Below are 11,487 nucleotides of genomic sequence, written 5' to 3' on the forward strand. Positions count from 1 at the left end.
TTTCTATAAAGGCCAAACCAATCTCAATGCTTTCAAACGGTTTTGCCCTGCTCAGCAGCAAAGATGTCGCGGCTCCATTTGCTTAAAGTTCTTTTTCTGTGCGGCTTGTGCTTAAGTGAGTTGCGCGCTGACGATCTAGAGATCGATGCAGATACTCCGGAGGTGCAAAGTCAGTTTCATGCGGCTTTTTTGGAGGCTAGAACAGCCTGTGCTGAGGAGTTCCTGCTGCCATATGGTAAGTTTACGAGAAGTAGTATGAGAAGATTTCAATGAACATTGGAATCCATATATTTATAAAATACTCGGTCACGGCTAAGAAGAATATGATTTTGTATGTACTTATTATTGTACCTCATGCGAGATGCTTAAGCAACATAAATGTAAAATTTGTAGGGCTCTTACACTCTACAATAGAAAGTTTTTTTCTGACTGAACTTATGCAAGCTACTTTAGAGTCATTCCCGATTATCCACGGTCTTGAACAATGCCTTGTAATAGAAGATTCATTTTCATTTCTATTTATAGTTCTACACTAGTTTTTTAGTGCGAGATTGTCTATAAAAGTTGATATTACGAATTTCAAGTTTCGTGCTTTAATAGAAATAAAATACTTTTCGTTTATATTTTCATACTTACGTTTATATATAAATATAAAACTATTATATTTACCTTCTACAGCAAGTAGCATTCCCACTGTAATTTATAAATTGCCTAAAAAATTGTAACTGAATATATAAATAATTTGTTCATTCAAGAGCTGTTTCTAATAGGTCATTCATTCATTCATTTGTGCTGTGTGGAATTATCTCGCCATTGTCGTAAAGATTATTAAGTTTTTAAAACGGTATATTGCGTGTAGAACAAACATGTTTATCCAATTGTATCACCATATTTCATATAAAATATGTTCCTGGTCGCGTAGCTGCTCAGTAAACTCAATTTACCGTTGCGAAAATGTTTCCCATTTCTGTTGCTCTGTTGAGTACTCTGAGCCTCAGTGGCGGGCTAGTAAGTGCATTGAGTGATCGTGCCAAGGATAACGGAGATATATTTATAATAAATTATGACAGCTTCGATGGCGATGTGGACGACATATCGACCACCACCGAAGCACCTAGAGATCCCGACTATATTGACTTTGATGCGATTATGCATGGCTGTAATGCAAGTTTCATTACGACCATGTGTGAGTTCAGAAGTCCACAAGTAGGAGTATAATTACTTAACAAAATGTTCTCCTTCTAGCCAATGTTCTGCAGTTCAATAATACGGGCAAACTAGCCGATGAGACAGATTTGACTAGCATGGTATGTGACTCACAATCCAAAATTAAAGAGCTAAATCAGATCATGTTTAATACTTTGCAGTGCTATTTCCGCTGCTTCTTCGAAAAGGCCGGTCTAGTGGAAAACTTCAGGCTAGTGCCGAACATAGTGCGCAAGTATATGTGGCCAGCGACGGGCGATTCCATCGAGTACTGCGAGTCGCAGGGCAGTAAGTAGAGCAATCGACTGCGCTGTAGAGATTCACTAAAGTAAATTTAAAACTACTGCAGTTAATGAACAGAATGCTTGCAAGAGGACCTACGCCATTGCGCAATGCGCTATGATGCGTGCTCTGACGGATGCCCGGAACAAGCCAATGGTTTGATTATCACATTATTCTGTTTAAAAATTACAAATAGTTTATAATGTGTACTTAATAAATATGCAGCCACGGCCGTGCGCAGAACATTAACTACTTTATTTTTCATCTAGACTCCTGTGTATCCGCCTGTTGTTCAAGGGGCGTGGCAGTGCCGCAGACCGTGTTGCTATAGTTCAATAAGCGACTTAGCCTCTTGCCAATCGGCTTGGGGTATTGATTAGTTTTCATCAGGTATTCCTTAGACTGATGCTCGACGGCACCATTGTCCAGCTGGTATTTGCACAAAGCATGCAGTGGACGAACCAGCAGCTGACGCAGCTCTGGCTTCGATTCCAACACCGCCAGACACTGCGCCGCTGTCTCCAGCGTGCTTAGGCAGCCCTCAGTCGGCTGTGTACGTATAATGTAGTCACTCACACCCACCGCAATTAGTTTGACTTGTCGCAGTTGATGCAGTGCCGGACTACTAGCATAGATGGCCTTTGCTTGGGGCCAGGTGCCGTCAATGAGCACCAGGGTATAGGGACCCGCACTGCGATCAATTTCCTCCAATGGCACCGAATCTTTGCTGGGATACAGTAGAAGCGTCTGGGGCGAATCCAGCACCTGCTGCAGCTCAGGTGGGTGGCGAGCATTGGGGAATCGCTTGCCCTTGTAGACCACGCACTTGCCAGGCATCAGACCTAACTGCAGCATAAGAGCTGTACGCAGCGAGCGTTTTTCCTCGGCAGGGTGTTGCAGAATCACAATTTGAGATGCCACCGCAACGGGCGGCTGAGGCAGTGAGGAGCACCAGCAAACAACGACGGGTCGTCTGTGGAAGACGTTGTTGCATTAAATTGGGCTTGCTTTGGTGGCACTCACTTACTTGCACTTGTCGCACTTATGACGTCTGTCAGGCGGATCGGCGCTAATACCAATAAGGTCCTTCCAAACTTCGTCCGTGGTAATCATCATTTATTAAAATGGAAGAATTGTTTAAAATTGCGTTAAAAAATATATAGTTGAATTGAAATGCTGAAATTGCATCAGGTGGCAACGCCTCGTCAGCATGTTCCATGTGTTGCGGTTAACAGCCCTGTTCTTGCTAAACAGCTGTGCTGCGCGACATTAATTAGTTGTTGTTTTTAGTTAGTTTGTTAGGGTCGACATTTGTGCGCTTTGTACATAATTAATTGGAGAAAGTAAAATGCAAAGCATTGGATGGACGTTAATTGTGAAACGTGGCTGCTTTTGCAGCAAAGAAAGGCTCAACATCAATGGTTCCCGCTATACCGTCCGAGAACGCCTGGCACAGGGGTAAATTCAACACCAAATATAAGAAATTCCTGTTACAAAAATGTTTCTAAAAGTTTCTGATGTATTGTATATACTCCTTCATGCACATATTTACCATGCACCAGCTGCTCCACTGTGCTGCACTTGAGAAAACTCATATACAGCAGTAATTGCCATTAAATGATAGTCCCATTCCATTTGCCAGTTGCCCCCCATATAGGGTACAATTAACATAGTTACACAGCTTTTACTATCTTATCTCAATTATTACACTATCTGCTGCAGGGGCTTTAGTTTAATTGACCTGGCGGAGAATGTGGCAACGCGGCGCTGCTATGCGATAAAGCGAGTCACTTGCCACAGCATCGAGGATCAGAATATTGCCCTGCGTGAAATCGAAAACTGTCGCAAAATTGACTCGGAACATGTCATTCGAGTCGTTGATTACGAACTGGTCGGCCAGGCGGACATTGTGATAAACACAACGAGCACGTTGTTCATTGTACTGCCTTACTACAAGCATGGCTCGCTGTCGGATCACCTGCAGCTGCGCGCTCGCAAACAGGATCATATGCCCGAGGCGCAGATCCTGCAAATCTTTTTGGGCATCTGTGAGGGTCTACGTGCAATACATGAAACGAAGCCAGTGCCGATGGCTCATCGTGATCTGAAAACTGCCAATATATGTTTATCCGACTCATTTGAGCCCATCATTGTGGACCTCGGCTCGATGACGGAGGCGCGTCTGCAAATTTGCGGCCAATCGGATGCACAGCGGCTCCAAGACGAGGCCGAGGAGCGCAGCTCAATTGTCTATCGGGCGCCCGAACTGTTTACTGTGAAAACATATTGCACCATTGACGAGCGCACGGATATATGGGTAAGTAACATATATATAGTATAGCCAACTTTAATAAATGCTTTAATTTTATTCCTCACAGAGTCTCGGTTGTGTTCTGTATGCAATGTGCTACTTTAACAGTCCATTCGATCCCATCTATGAGCGTGGTGACAGCGTCGCCTTGGCCGTGCTCAGTGGCAATGTAAACATTCCTGAAGATTCCATTTATACAGAGGTAAGTCAGTTAGCTTATGCCCAGACTTCAGTTAACTATATTCCCTAATTTCCATAGGATATGCATGAGCTAATAAAGTACATGCTGCGCATCGATCCCATGGAGCGACCGTTCATCTACAGCGTTATCGAGCAAACGCACGATCTTATACAGAAGTTGGAAGGACGCGTTTAGCGAATTCCGGTTCAATCCTAGTACACCGCTATACATAATTGTTTTGGACTACGTTTTATTGTAATATATATAAATGTGTGCGTATTTTGTAAAAGTAACATTTAATGAAAATAGATTTTAAGCTAATGCTCATCCCGTGTCTCACCCGGACAATTTCTGTCCAAATCCTCAATGCTCTCGTAATGCGTTCCACACCAATAGCAGAATGTATAGGCCGTGCGCAAGTAGCTCGTGAGGAGCTCTAACTGCTCCGCTCCACTGTATAGCTCTTCTTTCTCTTCCTCTGACTCTGCTTGTTTTTCGACTGGCTCATCCCCTTCTGTCTCGATGCTTGGTTCTATGGGCTTTGGGGGCCAGAAAAAGTCCAACTCTGGTTCTCTGACGCCTGCTGCTAAATCCAAGGACTCGCATGTTTGTTGGCAACGTCGTATATCGTAGTTGAGCTTCCGTTCTTCTGCTTTTTGTGTGGCTCGGCGTCGATATGCCTCAGTGCTGATTTCCTCAGCAGATTGAATACCTGCTTTTCGTAACCGCAGTTCCTGTCGCTTAGCTGCCAGCTCGGCTATCGCTGCCTCGCGCCCCAGTCCTCCGCGATCATTTTTGAAGCTTATCCCAATGGGCTCAATGCGTGCGTCTGCCTGTTTGCCCAATCCACTGCCTGCTTTGTAGCCCATTTTGGCCAGCAGCTGGAAGCCTTTGTTGTCCGCAGCAATGGGTTTGTTGAGCGACTCTTGAAGCCGAACATTATTCGCTGTCGAAGCATTTGCTGCCTCACGCTGCCGTTTACTGTTTTCCGCTTGCTCTGATTCCACTCGGATCAGTCGCTTTTTTGCTCGATTGCTCACCAAGCTGGGCCGCACATCTTGCAGGCTGTAAGAGCAACAGGACTTAAAAAGTGTGAATAACTGGCAGTCTGGCGTATTATTTACCCTGACAAGAACTTGTCGGACATGTAATCATCCTCTTCTTCAGACATCGAGATAATACCACTAACCAAACAGTGATAATACTTATAGCAAAACGTAAACAAACCAAAACATATGTATTTGACACTGAACTGTAATTGCAACTGGCGGCGGTCGATACATAAGAAATTTCGATAGTTTTTATTATCGGTATGGCACTATCGACCAAGTCTCAGCGCTATTAGCAAGTACCATGTGCTCGCGTTTATTTTATTAAATAGCGGCTTTTATTTCTTTAAAACTAAATAGAATGGGCACTGTAAGTATGATTGATAGCACTCTAATACACACTCAAATTAAAAACTTTGAAAATTTGCAGAAAAAAGTGAAAATCAGTTCGGTGAAGCGTGCCGCTCATTTGAAATCAAAAAAGGCACCGCTGAGCAAACAGCAACAACAAAAAATTAAACAGAAGCGAGAGCAACTGACATCAAAACGAGAACATGGACAAAATATCTTCTCACAGAAAGCCCACAAACGTGACAATCTAGCGCAGCGCAAGAAGCACAATAAACAACAATCACTGGGACTGCATAGAGAACTCAATGCAGATGATGATGATGATGATGACGTTGGCGGCGATCAACTGCTGGACAACGTTGCAGACATGTTGGACGGCGATGATCTTGCACTGCTGCAGGCAAACAAACGAAAGCGGAAGGCGAAGGCGGATCCTGTGGAGGAACAGCAACAATCGGTGGGTTTGGAAATGGCCTACACAACGGCTAGCAAGAAGGAGCAAGCGGCACAAAAGATAAAAGTTAACTTGTTGCCCATTAAATCTCGCGACGGCGAAATTATAACGCGTACCACAGAGGTTGACTATGTGCCAAAGCCCAAACGGAAGTCAGTGGCCGAGGAGGAGCAGGAGGTAGATGCTGAAGAGGATGAGAATGAGGAAGACAGCGATGAGGTATTCGAGGACAGCGACGATGATATAGTTAACGATGAGGCACCCGTGCCCAAGCAAAAGCTCGTGTCCACCACAGATTTGTTAATTGCCCGACAGCAGGAAATCGAGCGTCAGAAATATCGCATAGGTATCATCTGCTCTGGAATCCTAGAGAAGCCAGAAGATAAAATGCGCAATTTTAATGCGCTCTACGAGCTGATGAATGATGTGAACCCAGAAACTGGCATTCCCAATCTTTTCGCCGTGCGCAAACTGGCGATGATCTCCATTACTGAGATATTCAAAGATATTCTCCCAGAGTATCGAGTGGGCCAGATAGATACCAAGATGCAAACGGTGCGCAAAGCCACGCTAGAACGTGTTACCTTTGAAAATGCACTGCTGCAGCAATTCAAGAAGTTCCTGCAGAAACTGGAACACCTAACGGCTCAGGTCAATAAGCGGGGTGGCCAAAAGACGCCACAAGCCATCAAAATTGCCGCGGTGGCCGTGCAGTGCATGTGTGACCTGCTGTTATCCCATCCGTACTTCAACTACGTACAAAACATAGCCCAACTCCTGGTCTATATGCTCAACTGTAACTATGGAACAATGCGCGTTGCCGTCAATCAATGCTTCCGCACGTTGTTCAGTAACGACAAAAAACTGGATATGACGCTCTTCGTGGTTCGCCGCATCAATCATCTGATCAAGTCCAAGCAGAACAATGTGCATGTCGAGTGCATTACATGCATGATGGGCCTGAAGATCAAGCATGTCAATCTAGATGCAGAAAAGGAAAATGAACTGAAGCAAAAGAAACTGGAATCACATCGTCAGCGTTTGCTCAGCTTGTCAAAGAAGGAGCGGAAGCGTCGCAAGAAGCTAACCGAGGTCAACAAGGAGCTGGAGGAGACGCGCGCCGAAGAAAATAAACAAACAAAACACCACAAACTGACGGAAATTATCAAAATGGTGTTCACCATATATTTCCGGGTGCTCAAGAACGATCCCACGTCGCGTGTGCTCAGTGCAATTCTAGAGGGCCTGGCGGAGTGAGTACTGAAATTAATATTACCAAAAATATTCTCTAGCTTATATCACATCTTACAGATTCGCTCATGTCATAAACCTGGAATTCTTTGCCGATCTCATAGATGTGCTCAATCGCATACTTGAGGAGCAGGACTTGGGCTACCGCGAGCAGCTGCATTGCATCCAAACCATCTTCGTTATACTGTCCGGTCAAGGTGAAGTCCTGAACATAGATCCCATTCGCTTTTACCAGCACTTCTATCGCAACATGCTGGTCGTGCATGCGGGCAAGAATCATGAAGATTTCGCCATTATCCTTCGCACCTTGGATGAGGTGCTCGTTAAACGGCGGCGCAACATGAGCCAGCAGCGTCTGATGGCCTTTGTCAAGCGACTGCTCACGGGCAGTCTGCATCTGTTGCACAACGGAACTTTGGCTACTCTGGGCACCATTAAGCAGACATTCCAGCTGACCTCGGTACTGGATGCTCTGCTCGATACAGATACCACAATTGGCTCGGGTCGTTATGATCCCGAATTGGAGGATCCGGAGTACTGCAATGCAGCGAGCACCTGTCTCTACGAACTCACGCTACTCGCCCGGCATTATCATCCCACAGTGAGACGCATGGCTTCGCATATAGCCAATGGTGTGCCAGCATCTGGCGAAGGTGCTTTGCCCACAGATATTGGAAAACTGTGAGTTATATCTTAGCTGTAATATTGAAACTAGAAACTTACAAATCTATTTATCACCTCCAGCAATGCCCATGAACTCTTTGCTCAATACGACAGCACAAAAATGGCTTTCAATCCCACTATACCGCTGCCAAAGCAGGGCGAGCCCAAGTTGAAATGGGGCAGGCATATGTATTTACGTTCGGACTTCAAGCAACATTATGGAAAAATACTTAAGGATGCGAGGACGAAACGAATCAAGTCTAAAGAGGTGCTGCAAATGGATTTCCTCAGTGAACTCACCAAGCATTGAGCAGCAACAAAGGATTTAAGGGAAACCCCGTTTTAATCTTCATAAACATTTTCTTATAGAAACCTCTACACTAACTACAGCTACGCAGAATTCTGTTATTACGAAAATTGACCCTTTCAAGGTTTACCAATGTAAATATATATAATTTATATATACAAAATGATTTGAGAGTAATGCCATTTATATAGTAAAAATCGGAATACATAAGAATTTAGTTTTAAATACATAGGTTGTGTAAGGAGCTCCTAAGTGTGTGTGTGTATGTTATTGCTAATTAAGCTAAGCCTAGGGTCTAAGATCGGGTCTATTGCCATTTTACCGGGTACAGATGCTAAGATTCGTTTACGCTTATACTTGGTTGCGTTGCTGGCGTTGGCCAGCGCCGGCTGGCGGCAGATACTCCCGATTGCCAACTGCCACCACAGGCTGGGCAAAGCTGCCGACAGCGTTATCGGGCAGCAAGCCCGCAGCAGTGGCTGCCAGACCGGCAGCGGCAGTTGCCGGAGCTAGGCGATTGGCACCCGTAGCAGCGGTTGTGCCGGAGACACTAGCCGGACGTATAATGGCGCCGGCACCATACAGAGACTGCGACTGCGACTGGGCTGGCGTGGGTGAGGGGGTGGCGTAAGCGCCACGCTGTGCATTATAGCCTGGGACCTGGGATGCACTGGTAGTGCGCAGACCACCGCCTGGCGCGGATGATGGCGCAACTCCACCATAGGCCGTATTCACCGGCTGGGATCCACTTCGGTAGACATTGGCATTCAGATTGACATTGCTGGAACTGGAGCTGGCACCACTGTAGTCGTAGATGTAGGCATTGTTGGCATACAGGCTGGGCGCCGAGACGCAGTCGTATTGATTCCACCAGACGCAGACTAGCGTCTCCTGGCTAAACACTGTTCCGTTGGGGCACAGGAAGGAGAAGGTGCGATTGAGTGCGCATATGTGGAAGACCTGGCATTGAGCTTCGATGTCCGCATAGTAGCCAGGCAGTGGCTGCTGGGCGCAGTCGAAGTTGGTGCGCGGCACTTGGGCATACACGGGATAGTCTACGCCAGCCACACCAGGTATGGCCGAGTAGTCGCCGTCGGCACCGTCGGAGTAATCGTCTCCAGCAGACGCACGTTGTCCCGACGAGCCAACAGCAGTGTTGCTGTACTGCGTCTGTGGGCCATACGGACCTCCGCGCGCTGTAGTGGATACACTCTGCAGACCAGAGCCTGTGGGACGTCTGGGCAGGTTGACGGTGCTCCCCACAGCAGCTGCAGGTGCCCCAAATGCAGTCGTTGCTTGTCCACTGGGCGTATAGCCCACAGCTGGAGATGGAAACAGTCCGGCCCCATATGCGGTGGCCGGTGCAGGCGTCAAGGGAACCGCTGTGCCCGTGGGATAGGCGCCAGGCTGTAAACGAGCCGCAACAGATCCGCCGCCCGCTGTGGTGGCCAGCTCCGGACGCACATAGTTATAGCCACTCTGAGCCTGATCCAAGAAAACACAATATTCTTAAAGGAATTCAACTGAGATCCTGGAGCCAACTCACCTGCACCTGCAACTGTGCTCCACTTCCGCTCCAAAGCAGCAGGAAAACTGAAAGAAGTGAATGCAAAAACATTAAAGCTTTCTAAACGCGCTCAGTCTGGCAGAGATTTGACTATTCGCTCCGAGTTTCTAACCAACCGACGCAACAAATGGAAATGAACTGAGGCGCGCTGCTTCGGCATCGGACGGCCCACGTCCGATTTAGGGCCAAGTACGTTGCCAGATGCGATGCGATGCTTGGTGCTGATAGCGAACGCGGACGGTTCTACATCTTCTACGATCTTTATTTATCAGTTTCCTACTCAGGTGTCTGCCACAGTGGGGCAAAGTGTTTGATTTCCAGTGGTAAATGCGGAAAATTGAATGAATTTTAAATGGATTTCAATTAGATTATATTAAATAATTGTTATGAATTGTGAACTGAATGAGCAAATGGAATTAGACTGAGGCACGATTTGAGGTTCGATTTTCGCCTTTTCGTTCTACTGTACTACTCAACGCACCGCCTCATCAATGGGCTGGCAAGTATTGCGATTGCTATTCGCTTATGGCCAAAAACAAGACGCATGCCTCGTAAATATGCAAGGCAGCAAAAAGTTAGACAGACAGACGCCCCACAACAACAGCAACCGCAACTCCAAAGGAAGTGCTAATAACGACGAGGCGGGTCGGTCACTCTTGAGTTACGCGCTGCCAGCTGCCAGTTGCCAGTTGCGCATGCCCCATGCTCCATACGCCATGCTCCATGCCAAGCCGACCCTGAGCCGCAGTTGTGTTTGGTTAACTCACCTGCCAAGACGGCGGCGTAACGTTCTACCAGCATGACGAAAATGAGCTCCCAGCTGCTGCTTGTCTATCGAATCCTTAAGGCTCTTGCCTGCAAGCGCCTCCACTCGTCAGAACAAACTGCAAGCCACAGCCGTCGAGCAGCAGGCATTTATAGTGGATGAATATTCTGAGCCGGGCTGCATCTTTGTGCAATTTATGTTTATGTGGATCGCCAGTTCGTCTGGTTGACAGTTCGTCAGCGCGGATTCTGCGCTTTAGCAGATTTATGACACTGAATTAGCCATTGTTGCTCCGTCTATCAGATGTGCCTGCTAGCTCGTACGTATACGTAACGTAGCGTAGCTGTTACGTATACGTAATTAAATTAAATATGTATTGCATTTCAAGTGCAATCCAATTGAAATCAGCTGCCGCTGCGCCCTTGAGCCATTGACAATAACATTCGAATCAGTTGCTTTTCTCTCTCTCTCTCACTCTCGCCCTATATATATCTATCTCTCTCTTTTTGTTTGCAGCAAACTCAAAATGACAAAAATATTTAAATTTTTGCCTGATTACATGAGCGCTTTATGGGTTTTTGTTCTATTTGACCTTTCCCGCTTGGCCAGCAGCCGCTCGGCTAGAACTGCAGACTTGAATTCGTGTGAGCCATTGCGATTATCCAAGTTGAGTTATTTGATGGGCAGCCAATGATTATTGATTTATTGCCGCTGCTTGATTTAGTATCGCTTGCAGGCTAATCTTCTTATGAGCCTCAATAATGCGTACACATTTTGTGTGTTTGAGGTCGCTCTCCATGAAGAGTGGCTCTTCAATTGGGATACATTATATGATCTGTCCGGCAGCTTCTCTTATTTATTCCTTTATATGCTATATTACTTTGATTACTTTGACGTTAAATTCAATTGGTAGCCAAATCAGTCAAATCAATGCAAACCAAATACGAAGCAAGAAACGTAAATGATAATAAATCGCATAAGCTTAAATAATAATAGTACATAACTTATTTGAACTTCTTCATTACTCTTTGCTTGGAAAAATTTAATATTTCCAGCAAAACTACAGCGCTATAGACGGAACTGATTGTTGCTCTATAGA

The 11,487-nt window shown here is 45.9% G+C and overlaps 6 protein-coding genes across 7 annotated transcripts; 3 read left to right on the plus strand and 3 right to left on the minus strand.

Moving 5' to 3' along the window:
* The first annotated feature begins 56 nt into the window (after positions 1–56).
* LOC6572583 (general odorant-binding protein 84a) lies at positions 57–1,737 on the plus strand. Of its 2 annotated transcripts, none has more exons than XM_032731711.2 (4): positions 57–235; positions 1,246–1,307; positions 1,368–1,494; positions 1,556–1,737. In XM_032731711.2, the coding sequence occupies exons 1-4, from the start codon at positions 64–66 to the stop codon at positions 1,648–1,650; spliced, it is 456 nt and encodes a 151-aa protein (XP_032587602.1). In that variant the 5' UTR covers positions 57–63; the 3' UTR covers positions 1,651–1,737. The 2 variants fall into 2 exon arrangements, with proteins under 2 accessions (XP_032587602.1, XP_032587591.1); XM_032731700.2 differs by lacking the exon at positions 57–235 and adding an exon at positions 800–1,186.
* Positions 1,556–2,695, minus strand: LOC6572582 (tRNA-uridine aminocarboxypropyltransferase 2). Its single transcript, XM_001998653.4, has 2 exons — positions 2,516–2,695; positions 1,556–2,461 (listed from the first exon to the last, which is right to left on the minus strand). The coding sequence occupies exons 1-2, from the start codon at positions 2,602–2,604 to the stop codon at positions 1,750–1,752; spliced, it is 801 nt and encodes a 266-aa protein (XP_001998689.2). The 5' UTR covers positions 2,605–2,695; the 3' UTR covers positions 1,556–1,749.
* Positions 2,696–2,749: 54 nt separating this feature from the next.
* LOC6572581 (serine/threonine-protein kinase 16) lies at positions 2,750–4,307 on the plus strand. Its single transcript, XM_001998652.4, has 4 exons — positions 2,750–2,946; positions 3,211–3,805; positions 3,867–4,001; positions 4,059–4,307. The coding sequence occupies exons 1-4, from the start codon at positions 2,837–2,839 to the stop codon at positions 4,173–4,175; spliced, it is 957 nt and encodes a 318-aa protein (XP_001998688.1). The 5' UTR covers positions 2,750–2,836; the 3' UTR covers positions 4,176–4,307.
* On the minus strand, positions 4,211–5,236 carry LOC6572580 (G patch domain-containing protein 11). Its single transcript, XM_001998651.4, has 2 exons — positions 5,105–5,236; positions 4,211–5,045 (listed from the first exon to the last, which is right to left on the minus strand). The coding sequence occupies exons 1-2, from the start codon at positions 5,149–5,151 to the stop codon at positions 4,298–4,300; spliced, it is 795 nt and encodes a 264-aa protein (XP_001998687.1). The 5' UTR covers positions 5,152–5,236; the 3' UTR covers positions 4,211–4,297.
* Positions 5,237–5,291: 55 nt separating this feature from the next.
* Positions 5,292–8,218, plus strand: LOC6572579 (nucleolar complex protein 3 homolog). Its single transcript, XM_001998650.4, has 4 exons — positions 5,292–5,399; positions 5,460–7,087; positions 7,146–7,766; positions 7,830–8,218. The coding sequence occupies exons 1-4, from the start codon at positions 5,391–5,393 to the stop codon at positions 8,056–8,058; spliced, it is 2,487 nt and encodes an 828-aa protein (XP_001998686.1). The 5' UTR covers positions 5,292–5,390; the 3' UTR covers positions 8,059–8,218.
* A 3-nt stretch (positions 8,219–8,221) lies between these two features.
* On the minus strand, positions 8,222–11,273 carry LOC6572578. Its single transcript, XM_001998649.4, has 3 exons — positions 10,390–11,273; positions 9,602–9,648; positions 8,222–9,540 (listed from the first exon to the last, which is right to left on the minus strand). The coding sequence occupies exons 1-3, from the start codon at positions 10,421–10,423 to the stop codon at positions 8,407–8,409; spliced, it is 1,215 nt and encodes a 404-aa protein (XP_001998685.1). The 5' UTR covers positions 10,424–11,273; the 3' UTR covers positions 8,222–8,406.
* Between the last annotated feature and the right edge of the window lie 214 nt (positions 11,274–11,487).

Source organism: Drosophila mojavensis, unplaced genomic scaffold (assembly GCF_018153725.1).
Source record: "Drosophila mojavensis isolate 15081-1352.22 unplaced genomic scaffold, ASM1815372v1 contig_19, whole genome shotgun sequence".
Lineage (NCBI taxonomy): Eukaryota > Metazoa > Arthropoda > Insecta > Diptera > Drosophilidae > Drosophila > Drosophila mojavensis.